General features: G+C 37.1%; 2 protein-coding genes across 4 annotated transcripts; one reads left to right on the top strand and one right to left on the bottom strand.

The window, feature by feature from the left end:
• The first annotated feature begins 1,243 nt into the window (after window positions 1-1,243).
• LOC132165796 (growth-regulating factor 1) lies at window positions 1,244-3,326 on the top strand. Of its 3 annotated transcripts, XM_059576478.1 has the most exons (4): window positions 1,244-1,774; window positions 1,915-2,389; window positions 2,494-2,981; window positions 3,088-3,326. In XM_059576478.1, exons 1-4 carry the CDS (start codon window positions 1,588-1,590, stop codon window positions 3,093-3,095), a joined length of 1,158 nt encoding a protein of 385 aa, XP_059432461.1. In that variant the 5' UTR covers window positions 1,244-1,587; the 3' UTR covers window positions 3,096-3,326. The 3 variants fall into 3 exon arrangements, with proteins under 3 accessions (XP_059432461.1, XP_059432463.1, XP_059432464.1); XM_059576480.1 differs by having other exon boundaries at window positions 2,497-3,326; XM_059576481.1 differs by having other exon boundaries at window positions 1,245-1,774; window positions 2,503-3,326.
• Window positions 3,327-4,797: 1,471 nt separating this feature from the next.
• On the bottom strand, window positions 4,798-19,952 carry LOC132165286 (protein CTR9 homolog). Its single transcript, XM_059575783.1, has 24 exons — window positions 19,631-19,952; window positions 19,111-19,177; window positions 18,757-18,951; window positions 18,136-18,236; window positions 17,321-17,374; window positions 16,891-17,007; window positions 16,712-16,775; window positions 16,375-16,589; window positions 15,912-15,996; window positions 15,120-15,220; window positions 14,167-14,259; window positions 13,534-13,602; window positions 13,313-13,405; window positions 12,827-13,093; window positions 11,994-12,074; window positions 11,730-11,888; window positions 11,367-11,462; window positions 8,993-9,094; window positions 8,800-8,907; window positions 8,424-8,648; window positions 6,940-7,206; window positions 6,768-6,839; window positions 5,669-5,986; window positions 4,798-5,161 (listed from the first exon to the last, which is right to left on the bottom strand). The coding sequence occupies exons 1-24, from the start codon at window positions 19,769-19,771 to the stop codon at window positions 4,982-4,984; spliced, it is 3,270 nt and encodes a 1,089-aa protein (XP_059431766.1). The 5' UTR covers window positions 19,772-19,952; the 3' UTR covers window positions 4,798-4,981.
• Between the last annotated feature and the right edge of the window lie 807 nt (window positions 19,953-20,759).

The following is a 20,759-nucleotide window of genomic DNA, read 5'->3' as shown; positions in this document are numbered from 1 at the left end:
GCATGAGAACAGTGCCCAAGAGTTGTACAGTTCCTGCTAAACTTGCACTACAAAAATAGTTTCCAGGGAATTTAATGCAACCAAACAACATCGATACCCCATAATTAATTCTCATACTACACATTAAAACAGCCCTGTACCTGTCTCAATTCTCAATCCTTAATTAATATATAATACCATATATTGTGAATGTTGTGAGGGGCATTTTAGTTTTTTTCTTTACATATTGATTTGATAGTGTGTTACTTAATACGCCAATCACCAGATTTACCATATAAGTTTTGACGTTGAAATTGCCAACACTAAAATATCTAATAGTCGGAAAAACAATGGTTACTGAAAATGCATAAATGGCCTATTGTTCCATTTATAGTTTATATATAATAGCATGTAACAAGATACTGGTTTATGAAAATGAAAAATGCTAGATCTTAACCAGAGATGAACTTTCCGGTGCATGCTTCCACTGAACAAATGCCTTTTAAATGCAATGCTGTGTCATTGTCTCAGATCCTGGAGAACCCATTTAAGAAAAGGGGAAAGTGCAAAAAGCAGCAAGGTTGAATGTCTAGACTATTTTCAAGTTCTAAAATCAACTATAATGAAAATATGAGTGAAATGGTCACATTTGTAATGTTTAAGCAATGCTCTTTCCTGTATGAGTAATGAAATGACTAAGAATTATTAGTTGGTTTTATTTTTTGCTGGGGGGTTTGAACTGAATGTTGAAGCACCTATAGAGGATGGGTATGCAAAGAAGCCTTTAAAAAAAAGAAAAAGAAAAAAAGAAAAGACTAGTAACTGGGGACTAAACCTGCACATCTTTCAGTTATCTGAGCATTTAGAACAAAAGAAACAAGTAAAATATCAGTAGTTAAAAAAGAGGAAAAAGTAAAGGAGGGTTCCAGTTTTATCAGAACCCCAAAAAGCCCCTGGCCTTAATCTTTCGTTTTCCAAATTTCCCAAATTGAAAAAGGTCAAATAGTAAGTGGGGTGTACTGGGGCCTGAGACTCTGAGGTAAAGGAACAGCAAAAGTAAAAGAGTTAGTAGCAGTAAAAGCTTAAACCGTACAATCTGCTTGGACAGGCATTGGCTTCAGATACCAACTCTCTTACAGTCTTATATATAATAAGGCCAATAATAATTATTTTCTCTTTTGTTTTTTCCAATTCTTTAATGTTACTCTGCTTTAGTTTATGGGTTTCCGTAGAGATGTCAGAGACAAGAGCTGCCACAGAGGCAGCTTAGCTGCAGAACCAGAAGCAAGAGAGAGGTGCAGTCATAATATTAGGAGCAGGAGAGAGAGAGAGAAAGAAAGAGGTGGCATGCAGCACTGTAATCAGAACCATTAGTTTTTATCCATGTACAGAAGATTCTGCAGCTCAATGGTCCCTGAAATAAATATACCCACTCTACTTCGAGGGCTCAGTAATAAGTGATAACCCACACAACACACACACACCTCTGATGCTTCTCATATTTCTCTCTCTGAACCTGTCCTCCTTTCACTGCACCTGTGAAGTCTGAAGAGGTGCTTTGTTTCATATTTCCTTCTTTCTTTCCTTCCTTCCTTCTTTCTTTCTTCAATGATGAGTGGAAGAACCAGGTTTCCCTTCACTGCTTCTCAGTGGCAAGAGCTTGAACACCAAGCTCTAATCTTCAAGTACATGGCATCAGGCATCCCTATCCCACCTGATCTCCTCTTCACTATCAAACGAAGTTGCCTGGACTCTCCTCTCTCGTCAAAGTATTTACCTCACCAACCTCAACATAGTAAGCCAACTAGACTCTCTTCTGTCTCTCTCTCTCTCTCTTGGCGCGTGTGTGTATCTCCACATATTTTTATTTTGAGCTTTTGAATGAAAGTTTGTGCCTTTGGTGACAAATGGGATTTGAGGTGTTTTTGGGTGCAGTTGGCTGGAACTACTTGCAGATGGGTTTGGGGAGGAAAATAGACCCAGAGCCAGGCAGGTGCAGAAGAACAGATGGGAAAAAATGGAGGTGCTCAAAAGAGGCATTCCCAGATTCGAAGTACTGCGAGAGACACATGCACAGAGGGAAAAACCGTTCAAGAAAGCCTGTGGAAGTCCTGAAAACAACATCAACAAACACAAATCCGTCAACTCCAACAATCTCATCATCAATCACCAAGAACCACTCTGCACTAACCCCAACCTCTCGTTCTCTTTCTTCACTTTCTACAGTGTCCTCAGAGCCCCACCACCACCCTCACCATTCTTACTACAGTACCCACTTTCACCACCCCTTCATTTATCATCCCACATCTTCTTCAAGGCCTTCTGGGATTGGTTTGCCACCTCAAGACAACAATAGCCCCTACCTGTTGGAGTCTGCTTCTTACTCCTCCCAGACCAACACAGATTACAGGTCTGTCTCAACAAAAAAGAAGTCTATAAAAGCAAAATATGGTACTTACTAGTTTCTTGTATACGTATTTGGTAATGATTGTGATTTTCTTTGTTCTTGGGAAGAAGAAACAGGTATATTAATGGGCTGAAAGAGGAGGTGGATGAGCATGCTTTCTTCTCAGAGCCTTCTGGGTCTATGAGGAGCTTATCCGGTCCATCTATGGATGATTCTTGGCAACTCACACCATTGACAATGAGCACATCTTGTTCAAAACAAAGGGGTTGCTCTGGTTTACAGAGTGAGTACTCTTACCTGCAGCTTCAGAGCCTCAGTGATTCCACAAAACAACCAGAGCAAGACCACCAGCATTGCTTTGTTCTGGGTAGTAATATAAAGAATGAAATGCCTATCGAAATCGAGAAAGAACAACAACCCCAGAAGACCGTTCATCGCTTCTTCGACGAGTGGCCGCCTAAAGAGAGAGATAATTCATGGCTTGACTTGGATGACAAATCGTCAAACAGCTCATCAGTATCAACAACCCGGCTATCAATTTCCGTTCCCACTTCCTTTCATGACTTTCCCATCTTCAATTCCAGATCCCATAATGGTAATTGAATTACCCCCACTGCTTTATCCATCCTTATTCATGAACCCTTTGTTTCCTCCTGTCTAAAACACTCCCTTTTTTAAATTTTTTTTTTTTTGTTTTGCAGATGGTTGAGTTTTTCAGTACTGGGTTTCTGAATCAAAGGCCAAAAATGTACTTATTTTTTGTGTGAGGTCCAAGAACTGCGGGTCTTTTAGCAATTATTTTTGTTTTCAGAAAGTTTTTGGCTTTGGGTATGTGTGTTTTGATTGAAGGGTCCTATGTGTTTTGCTTTCTTAGTTCTGCTCCTTTCCACTTCACTTACAAAATAGTTTGAATGAGTAGGCCAAATCTGTGTTATTGCTACGCTTACATCTTGATTGAAATGCATCTTTCGGGGTTCATTCAAATCTTCTCTGCTTGTCGTAATTATGATGGAGGGACCAATGGCACCAAGATTTGCTATGCTTTGTCGCTTCTGGCTAAGTTACTCAGTACAGATATAGACCCCGCTTCTGCATTCCATCAAACTAAGCCAAATTCATTGATTACCCATACCTACCTGCATGCCATAAAATGGGAAGAAGACATTCAACAACACGTCTTTGAGCAACTTGTTTGAAGTTAGCTACACACACACACACACACACACACAAGAAAAGGTAAAAAAAAAAAAATCCCATTTTGTGTTTTTGAGAAGATGCTTTTAAGGAATACATTCTTGAGCACTACTGTAATAATGCCTTGACTGATGCTGCCTAAAAATGAGATATCTCTTCCCCCCTCCCCCTTCCCAACTCGTAGGCAAAGGGGGTACTTGGTTTTAAATCTAACCAAAAAAGTGCTAACCTTAACCAGGTCTTTTTTACGTCACATTATAGAATGATCCAGGCCCGTAGGAAATCATTCCTTGGAAATTAACAGTAATCGATTCCGATTTTTGAGCAAGAATGTTCTTGGAAATAAATGTAGGTTTGGGTTTAACCCAATAATTGAATGTCAATCTTTTACCTTCTGTCACCCTCAGGTTTGGCAGATCCTCCCCACGTTTTGCAAAACAGAAGGAAAAAGGGGAAGGGGCATTATACCTTTTTATATTATTCATTTGCCGGACGTTTAAGCAAATTTAAGGTTGGTTCTAGATTGAAACTTCCAACTTTGTTATTGATCTTTTCTTCTGTTCCCATTGGTTCCCATCATTTCCTATTAATAATAAGTTACCCAAATTTCACATACGTTCAAACTGCCTAAGATAAAAACTTAAGTACATTTTAGAGTTTTGTATTTTGAATTGTTTGTTAATATAAAGAAAATGAAGTGTAATTAATCAAACAAACCCTCATCAGCCTAATAACAGTAAATCTTCATTGTTCCCGGACCCTCTCGATAAGTCCTATACACATAAAAAGGAAGAGCACTAGTTGGGCATGAAGAAAGTTAGTTTGTTGTGACAAGAATGATCATTTTGATAATGGAGTCGGTCAGACCCCCACTGCCACAGCCAGGGAAAGTCTTTTAAGTAAAACTTACAAAGCTGCAGCATTGTGCTGAAATCTGATGAGTGAGTGGGCCTGCTGTGCATCGGTCCAAAAAGAGTAGGAAACAAGTGCTTGCAGACTTGCGCAGAGTTGCAGACTTAAAAAAAAGGACTACCAAACCAACGAGCCGGGTCAGAACTAAACGTACAATTTTCAATCCTCCACATTGAAACCATCTGACTCTCTGTCTCTGTCAGTCACTCACTCAAAACGGGTCTGATAAACACCACCCAACATGCCGAAGAAAAAGTAACCCATCCTAAACGCTGCCGTTTTGTGGTTATGGACCGCTAAGATGATTTACCTTGGATCGTTTTGCTTGATAATAAGTTGTGAAGAATAAAATGTATGTGGAACTTTTAAATATATGTCAGAACTTTGGGGAGCACAAACGGGCGTTAAGAATGTACAATGTTTAGTGATCCCCGAGTAAAAAACAAAAGGCTTCTCACATTGACCCTACAGAGTTGAAGAAATTCAATCTCAATCCTCATCGTCAGAAACAGCATTTCCATTTGGCTTATGACCGTCTTCTCTGACTTCTTCGTCGCTCTGTTGTGGCTCTGTAGAATTCTCTCTGGACAATGGCCTCTGCAGCGGCTCATCGTCATCAGATTCTGACCACGCCCGCCTTCGTCGACCTGCAGTTGATGAAGGGGCAGCCTTCAACAAGATAGAAGAATATAAAAAAATGATATCAGTTGATAGAGAGGTTTCAGAAACGTTGAAAAGAAAATTAGTACTTCAGAACGCAAATGGGCCTCCCTGCCCAACCCCCCCGTTAAAAAAAAAAGTACTAATTAGCAAAAGAACCAAGCAATTATGATAGTGACATAACTCCTGTTGATCTTTCACTTAAAAACAAGAAGCTGACTTTTTACCAATGTAGAATATATCTACCACTACCAAATGAACCTTTCCAAGGGATAAATGGAAAACGATATCTTATCTACATGATACCAGATCACTCTTATGAACTAATTAATTTTGCCAAGTATTATGCAGAACATTGCATTTAACACTGCTGCACATCCCGTCTCAAGGTTTCCAGCCACAAATTTATGTCACAAGAGTGCTGGTTGTTCAGAAAGTTCAGTGAGAATCCAAGCTGAGATACCAGTTGCTTCTCAAAATCAGAACTACAAAGTCAAAAACAAAAAGTAATTTTACCTCCTCATCTTCAGCATCGGAATCTTCAAGCCCAGCAGCTGCAAGAGGATCCGCAACATTCTCTTCTGCTTCATCCTGATCATTCTGACTTGTAGGCTCCCTATAGTTCAAGTTTGCGTCTTCATCTTCCGGATACTCCTGATCATCCATCATGTCAGCTTCTGCTTCCTCTGTCTCATATCGCGTCTTAGAGCTCTTGTCCTTCTTTCTCCTCTTTCCCCCTTTTCTCCTCCTCCTCTCACTATTCCCACCTTCCTCATCGTCAAGATCTGACCTTTCCCTCCGCTTGGAACCAGGTGTACTGCTCTTCCATTGCTCCTGATGATACAAGGAATATGTACAACAAACCCAAATTTTGAGAGCATGTTTTATTGTCATAAATGACTAGCTAGTGTACTAAAATCAAAGAAGAACACTGTAAACTAAAACAGTAAACATCTATAAGCATCATTTTGCTCCCCATGCAATACTAAATAGATCAAAGTCCATTCCCACACTACAAGATTTATGGGTTTGCTTATGAACAGCCCATTAGGCATTGGCATGATAACGACCAACCCATTTGTCATGCATGACCCCATTTGTGGTGCAGTTCAAATCTGAAACCTTGGCAGCGTTTGACTTGATGATATGCGACCTATAGTGGTATATACCATTTCATTTGTAATTTATAAAGGCTTGTAAATTTATATATCTTTAGATTTTATATATGGTCTTGTATGGGCACCCACGAGCAAAACACATACACCCGGAAGTGACTGTATTATAGTGAACTGTGATGCCAAATAGCAGCAAATATAGCCTGTTCATATTAAATCACTTATGGTTAAAGTATTGTAACAATATAGTGTTTCACTTATTGATATGCAATCAAGAGCATCTTTCATGTGGCATTGCATTTAATGTCAACAGGCTCCTTTCTTCACCTTATTACAATATTACAAATAACTGACTTTAGAAAGGGTATAAATATGAGACTTCCATTCTTAATCATTTTATGTTTAAGGATTTTGCATACCTCTAATTCAGTGGTTGCTAATAAGAAAATATACTTTAGTTCATAAGACATAGTTGGCAATCCTTAGTTGGCAATCCTTACCTTTACACGCTGAAAATGTTCTTCCTGTTGCCTCACCCGCTTTAGCTCATCCTCTTGCTTTCTCCTCTCCAACTGTTTTCACATACAGTATGAGAGAAATTGCAATATATGGCTCAAAGAAATGTGTTCACACACAACAATCATAGATGTCCAGGGTCTAAAACAAGCAGACCTGAAATTTCCTATGTTCTTCAGCCTTACGACGAGCTTCCTCGGCCAATGCAACCTGCCGAGCAACTTCTTGTCTCTGCCGGATCTGCTGTTCTTCACGAATAGCTGCTTCAAGGTGAGGTTTGGCTGCATCAAGTACATTCTTGCAATACTCAACATGGGTGTCAATTTTCTTCTCATCAAACCCGTGAAAGTGAAGGTTGGAAGCAGCAGACAAATGACTAAACAGACGAACAGCATTTTCTAGCTCTGCAATTGTTGAGCGCACCTAATTGGATTCCAATGAAAAAGCTATGCATGAGTCAATAAAGAGAGACGCTATATTGCATTGAGTATGCTAAACGCTTTAGAGAAGTTTGATAAATGCCATGCTACTTCCAGCGTAAATGAGGGCAACTCAAACAAATGACTACATACGTTAATAGCCGCCTTAAATGACACTTATCAATGCAGTCATTACTCCAAAATGTCTTGGTGAGCGAAAAAATTATAGCAAAACAAGACTTCACACATATGCACACATGTAATAGCCACCTTATATGACAAATAGAGCCCATTGACATAAAACAACTGCATCGTAAGTAAGGTGATGCAACAAGTACAACTCTCTTCCAGGGTCTGCAATTTTCTCCATAGAGATTGATCATGTAGCCAGTAACATGTGTGTATAACACAGCCATCTTAATAGTAATTGTAACAGATTCCGCTATCTACGAGTATAACACATCATAAATAAGCATGATTCGACTATTTTTTTTTAACCAAGACCAGGTGAACAATAATGTATCTAAAATTCAACCCAAAAAGGCCAACCCACTATATGAGAGTCAAATGGCACATCCGCTCCATGGGAATAGGTTGTGGATTAGGTCATTGGTTCAAGCCCATGGGTAACCAATGTATTAAAAAATAATAATAATAAAATAAAAATTCCACTTCACCATTTGGCTTTTATATCCTTCTGATAAATCACACACCATGATCATTTTCTGACAATCTCAATCCACATTCTTCTTCTCAAAGCCCCTTCACCTCAGAACATGTTACCCCTGCTCACTGATGCATCACACAATCTCCCTTATCTCTTTTGCAATGTACACAATATCTAACTTCTCATGAAATCCTTCAGTTTTATATTCTGCCTTCCCACCCATCCTTCTAACCAAGTCCATTTACGCTGCACTTTTTCCCAATGGTCAATTTAACCGTTGTGACCTTATATTGGCACTACAAATTCCCATAATTGAATAGGTGCATGTCAATCACAGAACATTCCATACTCACTTCTCCACTTTAAACAGTGTCATCCTCACAAAAAAACATACAATCAATATGCTTATCACATTTCCTAATCAGATGAAAAGGTTTAAACAATTCTTATAGGACATTAGTGCCAAAGGCATCAATGCAAGTAAAGAAATGAAAAGCGTTCAATAAAAATTTAAATGGCACGAAAAACTTTGACAAATGGTTTTAACAAAAAACCTCATCAGCAGTCTTCTTTTCCTTTTGTAGTGTTGACGCTGAGAACTTCTGCATTGTAACGCCTGCATCAAACCTAAGTGTGTAATTTGAAGGTGTCAAGTGGATGGCTCTCAGTAAAGTTTTTTTGCAGTCTTGCCACTGTTCAGCTTCATAATGAGTACGAGCTAAATAGAGGAGAATTTGAGAGTCTGTGTTATGGTAAAACTTCCGCAAGCAATTTTGATACTGCAAGATAACACGTGTCATCAACGCAAGCAATAATGAGAAAGAAATTTAAATTTTCCTTCTTTGTGTGGAATGAAAAAATTATTCATCCAAAAAAATAAATAAATAAATAAATGAAAGATACATAAAGCATAAAATGAGATCAACTCACCATTTTCACAGCCAATGCAAAATTGCCTTGAGCAAAATAAACATGGGCCAAATTTATCCAAACATCTGGCATCTGGACAAAAATGTTTCCACTTGCAGCTTCTTGAACCTATGATAATCCCAAAATGAAAACGGCAAGTTTGAAATTTTATATTATATATGTCCCCAAAAAAACAGTAAAATATTTGGCATACCTGAGTGAAAATATCTTTAGAAACATCAAAGTGGCCTTTTTCTGCCAAGACCACTCCCGCACCATTGGCAGCATACAGATTAGCAGGATGCTGAAGCAGAACCTGTAGGTATTGATATAGAAAAGTACATCCTAAAGATCAGAATTCACTATTCATGACAGCAAAGCATTAAAAAAACATTGAGGATGAACTCTAAAAACATCAAGCTGAAGCATTAGATTAGAAAACAGTCTATTAAAACTAAATCCAGGCTAATGCATACAAGTCAATCAAATAAGTTGTTTAAAAAGATAGAGTGTCGGTTGACTAGTTGGAAAAGAATTTATTGTCAAAAGGTGGTAGGGTTACCCTTATTTAAAACACACTTTCCTACTTGCCCATATACTTCATGTCCCTCTCCCAGTGGGTGTTGCAAACTGTATTGAGAAGATCCAACGAGATTTCTTATGAGGTAGGCTGGGCGAAGGATTCAAATTTCACCTGGTAAATTGGTCCAAGGTTCGCTCTTCGATCATTGAAGGAGGTTTGGGGGTCTAGTACTTGATGTTGTTCAATCGTGCTCTCTTAGGTAAATGACTATAGCACTATGGCCATGAGAGAGACTCGGTCGAGAGTTGTGGTGAACTCCAAATTTGGCAATTCGTGGGATGGGTGGCATTCTAATGAGCCTCTTAAGGCACATGGGTGGGGTCATGGAAAAATATTAGGAGTAGGGTAAGTTTTCCAGTCATACCAAATTTGAGGTGGGGAATGAATCCAAGGTCAGTTTCTGGCATGATATATGGTGTGGAGACAGGACCCTAAAGGAAGGCTTTCCAGTTTTATGTAGTATCGCTTGCGCGAAAGATGCATTGGTAGTGGGCTCACTTGGAGATTTATGGTAGTTCCAAGGAGTGGAACGTAAGCTTTGCTAGAGTGGCTCATGATTCGGATGTAGATGTCTTCACGTTGTTATATAGTTTGTTGTATTCAGCTAGAGAGGCGGGAAGGTGAAGATAAGATTTGGTGGGCCTCTTCCAAAGAGAGTTGTTCAATATTAGATCCTTCTATAGTATCCTGGGTCGTAGTGAAGGCTCTCCTTTACCTTGGAAAATTATTTGGCGAACTAAGGCTCCCTTGAAGGTGGCTTTTTTTGTTTGGTTGGCGGCCCTAGAAAAGATCCTTACCATGGACAACCTTAGAAAGCAACGGTCCATTGGTGTTGTATGTGAAAGAAGAATGAGGAGTCCGTGCACAATCTTCTTCTCCATTGTGAGGTTGCTTGCGCCTTATGGAATGCCTTTTTCAGCCGCTCCGGGTTATCTTGGGTTATTCCTAGACGAGTTGTTGATTTGCTTATTGGTGGATTGCTGGTAGCACTCGAAGTGTCGTTCATCTTGTGGAGTATTTGGAGGGAAGGGAATGATAGGAGTTTTGAGGAGTTTGAGAGGACGTTAAAGGAGCTTATATCTTTTTTCTTCTATACTCTTTTATCTTTGGACAAGGGCTTTTGTAGCCCCTTTTGTGCTTAGTTTTCATAATTTTCTTGTTCTTTTTTCTCCTTCTAGTTAGGTGCTTTCTTTTGTATATTTCCTATGTATCTAAAGATGCCTTACGCTTTTTATATACATCTTGATTACTTGATTAAAAAAAAAAATTAGGATGAATGATAATAAAGAACATTGATCCAAATATGCTGCTTAAAAAGTTTGTAATAAAGAACATCATTGTATTTCTGTTTTACCCTTTTTTCTATGTTCTTTTCTTTCTTTTCTTTTTTACCCTGTGCTTACTATCATTTCCTTTATCTCCCTCTCTCTTCATGAAATAAGAAGAAAATATTTGCTTGATCTCATTTGTGAGTTGAGATAAATAAATATTTCAGTCTTCTCATTCCATGTGTATTTAACCGCTAAAGCACCATATATTTACCAATCTGCACTCTTTTGTAATTTCTAAATTTTCTTCTATGCTTTTAACATTTTCATTTTTTTTTTTTTTTTTTTTTTTTCATTTTTCATTGCTAAGTTACATATGGACCCAATGGGTTTTGAACCCACAATCACACCCTCCACCCCAATCCTTTAGGGAGAAGAAGGTGCTATTTGTGCTAAAATCCATTGTCTATAATTTCTGTTTTCTTTTCAATTGAACATACCACATCACCCAACCAATGATAAGTGATACAATCAGCACTACCAACAATTTAGTTATACAATCTAACAACTTCACTCTGGAACCACCATTGACCAAGTGCAAAAATTACTAATGGAAATTTCACAATCACATTATACACTAAGAAGGAGGCACTCAAAGGGAACTAATAAGGAATGACTAAAGAAACATTGCAAAGAGTGGCACTCAAAAGAAACAAGGAAAAACAGAAAAATCATACTCTTGTATAGAGTTCCTTGGCTTTTTCCAAATGGGTAGCTTCCAACTTGGGATTTCTTTTCTCATTGCGAATTGCAGCAAAGTAGTTCCAGTTTCCCTTGCCAATGTGAAACAAGCATATGAGATGAGAATGGTGTAATAATGATGATAATGGAAATGATAATGTATATAACAAGAATAGAAAACACAATCAGAATACTAACAACCATTTTCATTAAAGTTATAAGATGCATATATGGTTAAAAACAAGGTCCCCTAGGAATGCACTTTGTCAAGGTCTTGAAAAATTTTAAGAGAATGCTTAATGAAGTAATACAAGAAATCTGATGACAATAAAAGCATGCAAGGTGAACAATATACAAACCAGAGAAAGAGTGGCATAGGAATCCTTCCCATCAGTTGCATCACTAGCAGCCCGGAAGGTTTCTTTTGCCTTAACCCAGTCATCATTTTTCAACTCCAATTCACCAAGCATAGACAACGCATTGGGGCATTTGTCATTCACCTTCAAAGCATCGTGAACCTATGGAAAGGCATCATTATATGAAAATATATACATATATCAAAAAGGTTTATACATAACTAAGAAATAGAAGCAGGGGTGTTGTAGGGGTTACAAGTTAACAACCAGTTCAATGCTTAATTGAATATTGTTTCGTGCTTTTGCAATGGAAGCGAGTCTCAGATAAGCATCTATGTACTCTGGAAACTGCAAAGAACGAATAAAGGAGTTAAGCAAAACCCACAAAATGAAATAGTAGAAGAAAATGTCGTGAAACATTAGACAAATATTAAAGGAAGCATTTGAAAAAAACCATAAAGCATAAAATAAAATAAAATAAAAAAAGGATGAAAATAATGGACCACATTAAAGAAGGCAAAAGTGAAATATTCATGATGAAAACATTCTGTAATTACAATTTGTTTTCAGTATATGCGTACACTACAACATATTTACCACAAGGCCTTCCCAACCACAAGGGGCTCCTAAAAAATCAGCTCTAATGTGCTCTTACTCTAGAGTTGTGGTCACATGAGTGTGGTTGAGCAAAGCATAGCTAATTACAGCACCTTTTTTCATCTAAAAAACGATGGTCCAGGTCAATTCAGAAAAAAATTGGCTGATCCAACTACTAGGAGAAGGACAACTCGAATGTATTGCGATTAAATGAAATCTTTTTGAAGAAGGAAAAAAGAACCACCTGATATGTACCAACTTGAAAATTTTTGATGGCATACTACAAAAAAAATTCTCCAAATCAACAGAGTATTTATATATATTGAGATGTATATGTACATTGGTCCTGTTCGATGAGTAGTCACAAAGAACCAAGCACTCTCATGAAGATCTTGACTAATTGCTATACATGAGGTTCTAGTAACAAATTAGTGGTATTTTAGGTATAAAACAGAATAGTCGAGATTCAAGTATGCATGCACGCAAACAGAAACACCACACACCTTAAACAAGATTAGACGGTACATGATGCTTGCAGTTTCGGGGTTATATAACTGCTCTTGTAATCTAGCAAGATTAAATAGCGGTGTGATTTTATTCCAGGGTAGTTCCACATGGCGACCACTTTCCTCGAGTTGTTGAAATAATCGCAAATCCTTGTATTGAATAATAGAGTCACTAGCATCAATCTCTTGGAAGTTCTCTTTACCCTCAATGAAAGAAAGCCAAATTCCATCGCCTAGAGCCTCCTTGAAACTTTGTTCAGCAAGCTAGCAAATAAGAAGACAACAGAGCTATTTGCTGATTGCACCAATACATTTACTATCCAAGGAAAAGGATAAAAAAAATAAAAAATAAAAAATAAATAAAATAAAGGTCTTAACCCGCATAATAACGATGAAAGTGCAAATTGTGAACAGCACTATAAAAAGATTCTTCAACAAAACCAATTGCAATTACTCATCCAATCTTCAAGGAAATGCACAAACCTCAAACTCTCCCCTTTCAAAATGAAGAACTCCAATATTATTGAGCAATTCAACTGGTACTTCTTCACCTCCCTTTTTCAAAAGACCACGTGCCTGTAACATTAATTTAAGTCTAAATTATGCAAGAAATTTTCCAGAACTTAATGAGACACAATGTTCCCTTTAATACAAGGAATTAACACTTGATTTCCCCAAAAGAGTAACAAATAGGAAGCCCTTACAGTTTTGAAGGCATCCAGAGCCGCCCCTGCATCAGACGAAATTAACAAGTCCCCCAGCTCAACAAAGGCCTATATCATAGTTAGATGAATGTTAACATGTGAATCTAGAAGGTAAGATAAGACAAAGCCAACTGAATTAACTTTGGTTATTTGTACTCGAAAGCATGCAACTTGGAGGATGTAGTAACTTACAGTAAAAACAAAAGAAGAGGTACAGAGAACGCCCTATACAATCTTACAAATAGAAAGTTTAACTATTTTTCATTTTTGAAAGAGGCATGTTACACAACAATCTTTTTTTATCAAATTTAATAGATCAACCATTAGATTTGTGGATTCCACGCAAATTCAAAATGTGGATTCATCCCTTCACTACGAAGATGATTGAAAAATAATGAATTCTATCATTTCTCCTTTTAAAATAATGACATATTGGCTATTCCTGTAGCCAAAAGCACATATACCTTTTATACATTCTTTCAGAAAATAAAGCTGGACTCCTCCATATGTCCAAACAAATGTAAGATACAAGTAACATGGATGCCATGTGGACATAGGTGCAACAAACCAGTCCTTAGTAAGGAGACTAGTTCTATAAAATATCAAAAAATTATAGATAACAAGATCTATTACCTGGGAATCACGTGGGTCAATTTTCGTAGCCTTCCTCATAAATTCTTGGGCCTTCTCAGTCTGGCCTAGCTGAACATATATGTGCCCAAGAGCCTAAAGCAAAAGAGAAACATCAATTCAACATGAATCATAATAACAACATTGGAGGACTAAAATAGATCTCTGATTGCTTTAGACTTAAAATACTTTGCATCTAAAATATCTCAGAAGATATTTGCAGTAAAATTGATTAATTTTCTTGCAATTTTCTTGCTTGGCATACACGGAAATAATCTACATATTTTGTTATATGAGGTGGTGGCATTGGTAGCTAGTGATGGTGAGACTGCTTGTAATACCATGAAAAGTTAAGTCTCACATTAGATGGGGGGATTATGATGGTGTTACATGAGAGTCAAGTCCCACATTGGTTCCTTATTACGTGAAATTGAACTATATAAGTAATTCCAAAAAGCTTCCATTGTAAGTTTGACTAGTCCTTTTGGGGTATAACGTAGATGTGGCTAATGTTTCTCCAGATCGTGACAAATGGTATTAGAATAATCTAGTGGTACAATGCGACATCTGGGCACTACATAGTCACATGGGCTTTAACGAGGATGTCAGAGATTTGAGTGCAGAAAATTGTGATACCCTGGAAAGTAAAGTCCTACATTGGTGGATAGATTGTAATGGTGTTACATTGGGTGCCAAAAACCCACCTTAGTTCCTTACTAGGTCAAACTGTACTATATAAGTAATTCCAGGTAATTTTAATTATAACTTTGACTAGTCTTTTTCAGGTATAACACAGACGTGGCTAACACTTCCCTGAGTCATGACATTGTTAGCAAAGGCAATTGGCAACAATATAGAAAGACACGGAAAATATTTTCAGGCAAGCTCTATTCGCAAGAACAAGCCTAAAGATCATGAAACAACCATGCCAATACACTTTCATTTAACTCACTTACTTTCATTGTCTCGCAATTATCAGGGTAAATCTCCAAAACCTTTTCGAAGTTCGATTGTGCACTTCTAAAATCTCCCAACTTCAATTGTACTTGTCCCAAACCTATCATTAAATTGCCAACGTAATAAAAAAGGTGAACAAGAGGCAACAACCCAACAGAAAATCAACATGAAACCCAGTTATAACAATTCTGCAAAAAATGCTTCCACTTGAGTACTATATTGAACAGTATAGTGGTCATTGCAATTTGTGTGTTTGAGTAGTGGTAAATAAAACGCAAATGCATTTGAACCATTAAATATGTATCCATGCAATTCTATGAACACAATTAAGCATGCTTCTAGTTGCAAATACATCAGCATTTCTCCAATCTATTACAAACATTTAATAATAATAATAATAATAAATTAGCTCAACACAGAAAAGTCTTAATTCAAACTACTTGGAGTTGGCTGCAGGAATCTTTTTTGGCCAATCTACCCAATCCAAGACAATTCAATATGTAAATTTTTTATGACCATGTTGTTACTCAATACTTTGACTTGTGTCATTTTCCGTCTCCCCTTAACCCTTTTCACTCATTCCATGCAGATCAAATAATAAATGAAGATAACAACAATGACAAAAACAAAAAAGAGCCAACAAAATGTAGGAATTACCTCCCAAACAAAACATCCAGAAATTATGCTATAGAGGAATTTTAAAACTAAAGCATGATAATATTACAACATATAAAAATGCTTATAAATGGCTTGAAACCACAATGATATGACAATAGCATACAGTTACTGACCATAATAAGGAAAAATAAACTCGTATGGCTTATTGATTTCCTTCACAGATGCCATGTAGTACAGCCCAGCTTTTTCATAGTCCCCCTACAGTTCATATACAAAACATCATAGTCAGAAAGACCACAGAGGACAGTAAAATAAGCTGATTAATCAAAATATTTAATTTCAGACCTACGCTTAACAACTGGAAAAGAGGGGAAAGAATGAAAGTCAAGGAAAGAGAGAGGGAACTTCTTAGTAGTCAAGGTAGGTCACCGGGTAATCAAGCAGCTAAAGAAGTGGTTCTCAATACATGATAGATAAGGATGGTTAAATACAAAAAGGAGATAAAGAATCACTTAAACAAGCAAAACAGTTTGCTTTATGTCCCATCTCTTTCCACCTTTTTCTTTTAATTTAATAAGTAAAAACTTTACAAACCTCAATAAAATGATTTCAAGAAAAAAAGGTGTTGTTCCCAACCTTGCTATGATAAGACCGTGCTAAATTGTAGTAAGAATGTGACTTTGTCGGTCCATGATTGGTAACAGCAAGTGCAGTTTCAGTCAGTTGCTCAACTAGAAAATGTTGACCAGTGAAGAAGAAGTGATTTGCTAGATAATTCAGCGCCATTGCAAAGAAAGGGTATATCTCAAAAGCTCTTTGCATTTTTTCCATTCCTTTCCTAATTCCAATAGCTGTGGATATAATATAGGGCAACTGAATTAGTCAATTCAAAATGAGAAACTAGTGTAGACTGCTAGACAATGACCAAACCATATCTGTCATAAGGAAAACAATATTTGCTGAAATAGCTTACCTTCATTTGTATGTAAATCCATAATTGCAAGTGCCACAAGAGCCTCAACATTTTCTGGATCTAACTGAACATATATAATCAAGAAACATATAAAGATAACAGAATTAGTGAAAACTTGCAGCATGTGCAGTAGGTTTTTATATAATCAATTCATTTATATATCAAAGACAAAAACTTGCCTGTAAAACCCTCTCAAATGCCTGCCGAGCTTTATCAAATTGACCTAACTTGTAGCGACAGAGACCTATGCCAAGTCTTACAGCTGCAGGACAATTGGGATGCACTTGCAAGGCCCTCTTACAAGAGTTCAAAAATTACAAGTCAAAAGCAACATCTAACTCATGTACATGGCTGAGAACATATCTCCAAATACCACTAATATAATGTCATGAAGAGGGCCAGTGATGACCCCTGCCAATTTGTGTGTATCTGTGTATGTATATATGCACATCTCCTTGTGTGTTGCATGTGTATATGTATGTTTGTAACTATGTACATATGCATATATCTTCATGTGCATATATGTATCCATGCGCGTACTTAAAATCAAAGCCTGTTGAGAAGGTGCACATTGCTTCCCACTGGAAATATAAAATGAAAATAACAAACCTTGTACAACTCCAAAGACTCGCTGTAGCGTCCACGATTGAACTCAACGCAGGCCTGCAAACATCCCAGGCTAGTTATTTACAAAAACATATGAAGCCATGCCCCAATTCAGTCTCCAGGCTGACCAGGTCCTTCCTTATAAATATTTGAAGAAACAACCAACCCAATGGCGTAGCCAGAGGGGGCAAGAAAGTTCCCCTGCCATCCAATTCCCCCAGGGGGAAAGGAAAAAAAGGGCAAGCTCTGCCATTGCGCCAACACATTTTTCTCATTTCAATTTTAAACTCATCTTTTTTGCTAGTGACAGTCCCATGCTCACACATAAACCCCTCAATTACACCAGATGTGGAGAGGTATGGTACATACTATGTCTATACTCAAGTCAAGCAAGCCTCAAGTCCAACTAACTAGATTAGCTATACGTTATGCCTGTAATTGATATCTTTTTAAAGAATTATTCAAAAGTAAATAAATTCCTAGACATACTAAAATGGTGTAAAGAAAATTGAACTACGTACCAACCACAAGCAATAAAGATAAGGTTTGTTGAGCAAAGTTTGAATCACATGCATTATAACATTCCAAGTTAGGAAAAAAGTTAAAGATTTGTATGAGGGAAAAAAACTTTCAATGCATGGAAACAAAAAAAATTTCAGTTGACCAACAATTGGTCAATAGAGGACAATACAGTTACAAAATTGCAGTTGAGGGCAGTTTCCAAATTATTAATCATATCTTCACTTAGGTGATCCTCAAATGTTCAAATAATTAAGGAATAGCATAATTACTCTTTCCATGCAGAAGATTTGACATACCTGACCCAGAAGAGCTGGAACATTATCACGATCTCCATCTAATACGATCTTAAAAGCAGCAGATGCCTGCTCTACATCACCCTTGGCCAGTAAAAGCTGACCTGTAAGCAGCACATATGTACTGAATTTTTAAGTATTCCTGCAGTGATTAATCTACAACATGTCTCACTCTTTTAGTGATAAGCAACATACCACCATACACGATAGTTTTAAGAATTGAGATCCCGAGACAATCATTCAAGAATGGTAAGTTACAGATGAAATGAATCCTACAAAGGAATTATTTACATTTCATAGTTCATATACACCATGAAACTTCCTGATCACAGTCTAATTTGAAGCATGAATATAAATTTAGTGAAGAAAGTCAGTGATGGTGGAGAAGACAAGGCAAGACAAGACCATTGTATTTAAAAAAGAGGTTCCCACCAAACAGAACGAATAAGGCTATTCAATAAACACATGCATTTTAGATGCCCATATATACATCAACTATTAGCTTTGTTCTAAGAGTTCATACATAACACGTTTTCCAATCCCAAGTCCAGTCCAAGATGATATCCAGGGCCAGCCAATTGAATCTTTCCTATTCGATAGCACAAAGAAGCTCCAAACATTCACCTTTTCCAACCCAAGTAGAAGGTTCGTGCATGTCAATCCTAGATGCTTTGTTATAGTATTGAGTAGCGAGAATGAAATGATCCTCCTTTTCCCTTTGTTTTGTCTCGATTTTCCCAAGGTAGCTATAATAAGCTCCTAAAGCATTTAAGATGGCAATCCTCTCATATCTAACATCGGAATAATACTCATCAATTTCTGCACCAAAAAAAAAAAAACACGACGTCATAAACCCAACAGAGTTTCCTACCAATTCATGCCAGGCCCTTATCTTGTGAGGAAATTAGAAGATTGAACTACACCAACAATATAAACGAAAACGAAGACAAAAACAAAAACAAAAATAAAAAGAGTTACCAGGGCCTGACCCTTCCTCCAAAATTTGTCTGAATTGTTCAACTTTTCCTTGCTTGAAGTACTCCCTCTGCAACATAGCAATAATTGAACAATATACAAACATACATACACACACACACACACACACACACACACATATATATATACACACACGCACACAATATTAAGAAATTCCTGTGGCAGTCATACTAGTAATCCATTTATGCATGCATTACCACTCACTCATTGTTGAAGCATGTTCACTGATCAAGATCAACGGTATAGTGGAGTTTTTCCAATGAGTAGCTCACGCGCTAAGTAAGACTATACGGTTCGGGCTGAATTCGGGTAATCGAGCTAATTCGACTAAATACTACGTCGTTTACTACGTGAATTCAGCACAACTGTACTCTAACTTGTGCCATGAATTGAATTTTAAAAATAATTAATTAATTAATTTTTTTAAAAAAAAAGTGCAACCATAATCGCAACAATTCGTGGAAAAACAATAAGAAAATAAAAATCAACAAATAGAACGAACCGCGATGATTAGCCAGAGATCGAGCGGGGCTTGCTCGGCCTTGAGGATGTCGAGGATATCGGCCGCGTCGCGAGGGAGCTGATCGAGCGCGACCCTGACCTCCTCCTCTGAGTTCTGCACCGGTATGTACAAGCATGCCATTGGCCTCGAATGCCTGTGACTGTTTGGGATGCGCCTATAGTTAGGGCTTGCGAAAACCCTCCCTAGCACTCTGCTTAAGCTCTCACTGGTTTTCTCTGGGTTCGTACTTCGTAAGGACTAAAGGAGGAGAAACCTATTGCAACCAGGAAGGGAGTTTGCGTCACAAACAGAGTTTCTTGTTCCGTTGGAGGATTCGTTAGCAAATTTACTCTTTTGTGGACAATTTTATAAAGGAGCAAATTACTAGTTTAGTCCCTATGTTTTGCAGTTGTACTAAATTAACCCCTGAGATATTAAAAATTTAAAAGCACCAAATTGATGCTTGGATTAGCTATTTTATGTAAAGAGTAATGTTATTAGCTTTTTTTTTTTATTATTAGTAGTAATGTTATTAGTCCTTCACTAGTTCAAATTCCCTCTTCCCCTCTTATGTGGACATGTCATAAATTTTTTTTTTTTTTTTTTTGACATGTCTGCACAAGAGGGAGAGAGGAAAATTCGAACTAGTGACCTCCACTTCATTAAGTGTGGTCCTAGCCGATTGAGCTACCTCTTTGAGACAGTTCTAATGTTATTAATTGCTACTATATAATCGCCATAAAATTTAATGATATAATTGTCAAAATTAGTCTTTGAATTATTATTAATTAAAAAATAAATGTTAATTTTTACTACTATATCATCCTATTTGTATAATAGTCTTATTACATATCCCTAAATAACATTATTCTTATGTAAAATGATCAATATGCTCAATTGTTTGACCAAATCTGTTAAATACACACGTGAATGTATGTCACAATTAATTAGTGGTAGTCATATGACATGGTAGGTAGACGAAGAAGTGTGATTTCAAAAATTACAATTGAGTTTTTGAAATTATTACTTTTAAAAATCATATAGGTGTTTGATAAAATAAAATAAGTAAATATCGAGCCAAATATTGTTTTAAGCGAAATTGTGATTTTGGTTTGAATTCGCACTTTTT

This window comes from Corylus avellana, chromosome ca11 (genome assembly GCF_901000735.1).
Source record: "Corylus avellana chromosome ca11, CavTom2PMs-1.0".
In the NCBI taxonomy this organism is placed as follows: Eukaryota; Viridiplantae; Streptophyta; class Magnoliopsida; order Fagales; family Betulaceae; genus Corylus; species Corylus avellana.
The sequence above is the reverse complement of the archived record's forward strand: the minus strand, read 5'-3'. Positions and strand labels throughout refer to the sequence as shown.

Bases quoted from the DNA above. Each gene is read 5' to 3' on its own strand.
- LOC132165796 (XM_059576478.1), top strand. From the start codon at position 1,588: ATGATGAGTGGAAGAACCAGGTTTCCCTTCACTGCTTCTCAGTGGCAA. The intron at 1,775-1,914 runs GTAAGCCAACTA...TTTTGGGTGCAG, and splicing joins ACCTCACCAACCTCAACATA to TTGGCTGGAACTACTTGCAG. The intron at 2,390-2,493 runs GTCTGTCTCAAC...GTTCTTGGGAAG, and splicing joins CAGACCAACACAGATTACAG to AAGAAACAGGTATATTAATG.
- LOC132165286 (XM_059575783.1), bottom strand. From the start codon at position 19,771: ATGGCATGCTTGTACATACCGGTGCAGAACTCAGAGGAGGAGGTCAGG. The intron at 17,008-17,320 runs GTTTGTTATTTT...AACTCTTGTAAG, and splicing joins AGTCTTTGGAGTTGTACAAG to AGGGCCTTGCAAGTGCATCC. The intron at 16,590-16,711 runs GTAAGCTATTTC...TTATATCCACAG, and splicing joins GGATTTACATACAAATGAAG to CTATTGGAATTAGGAAAGGA.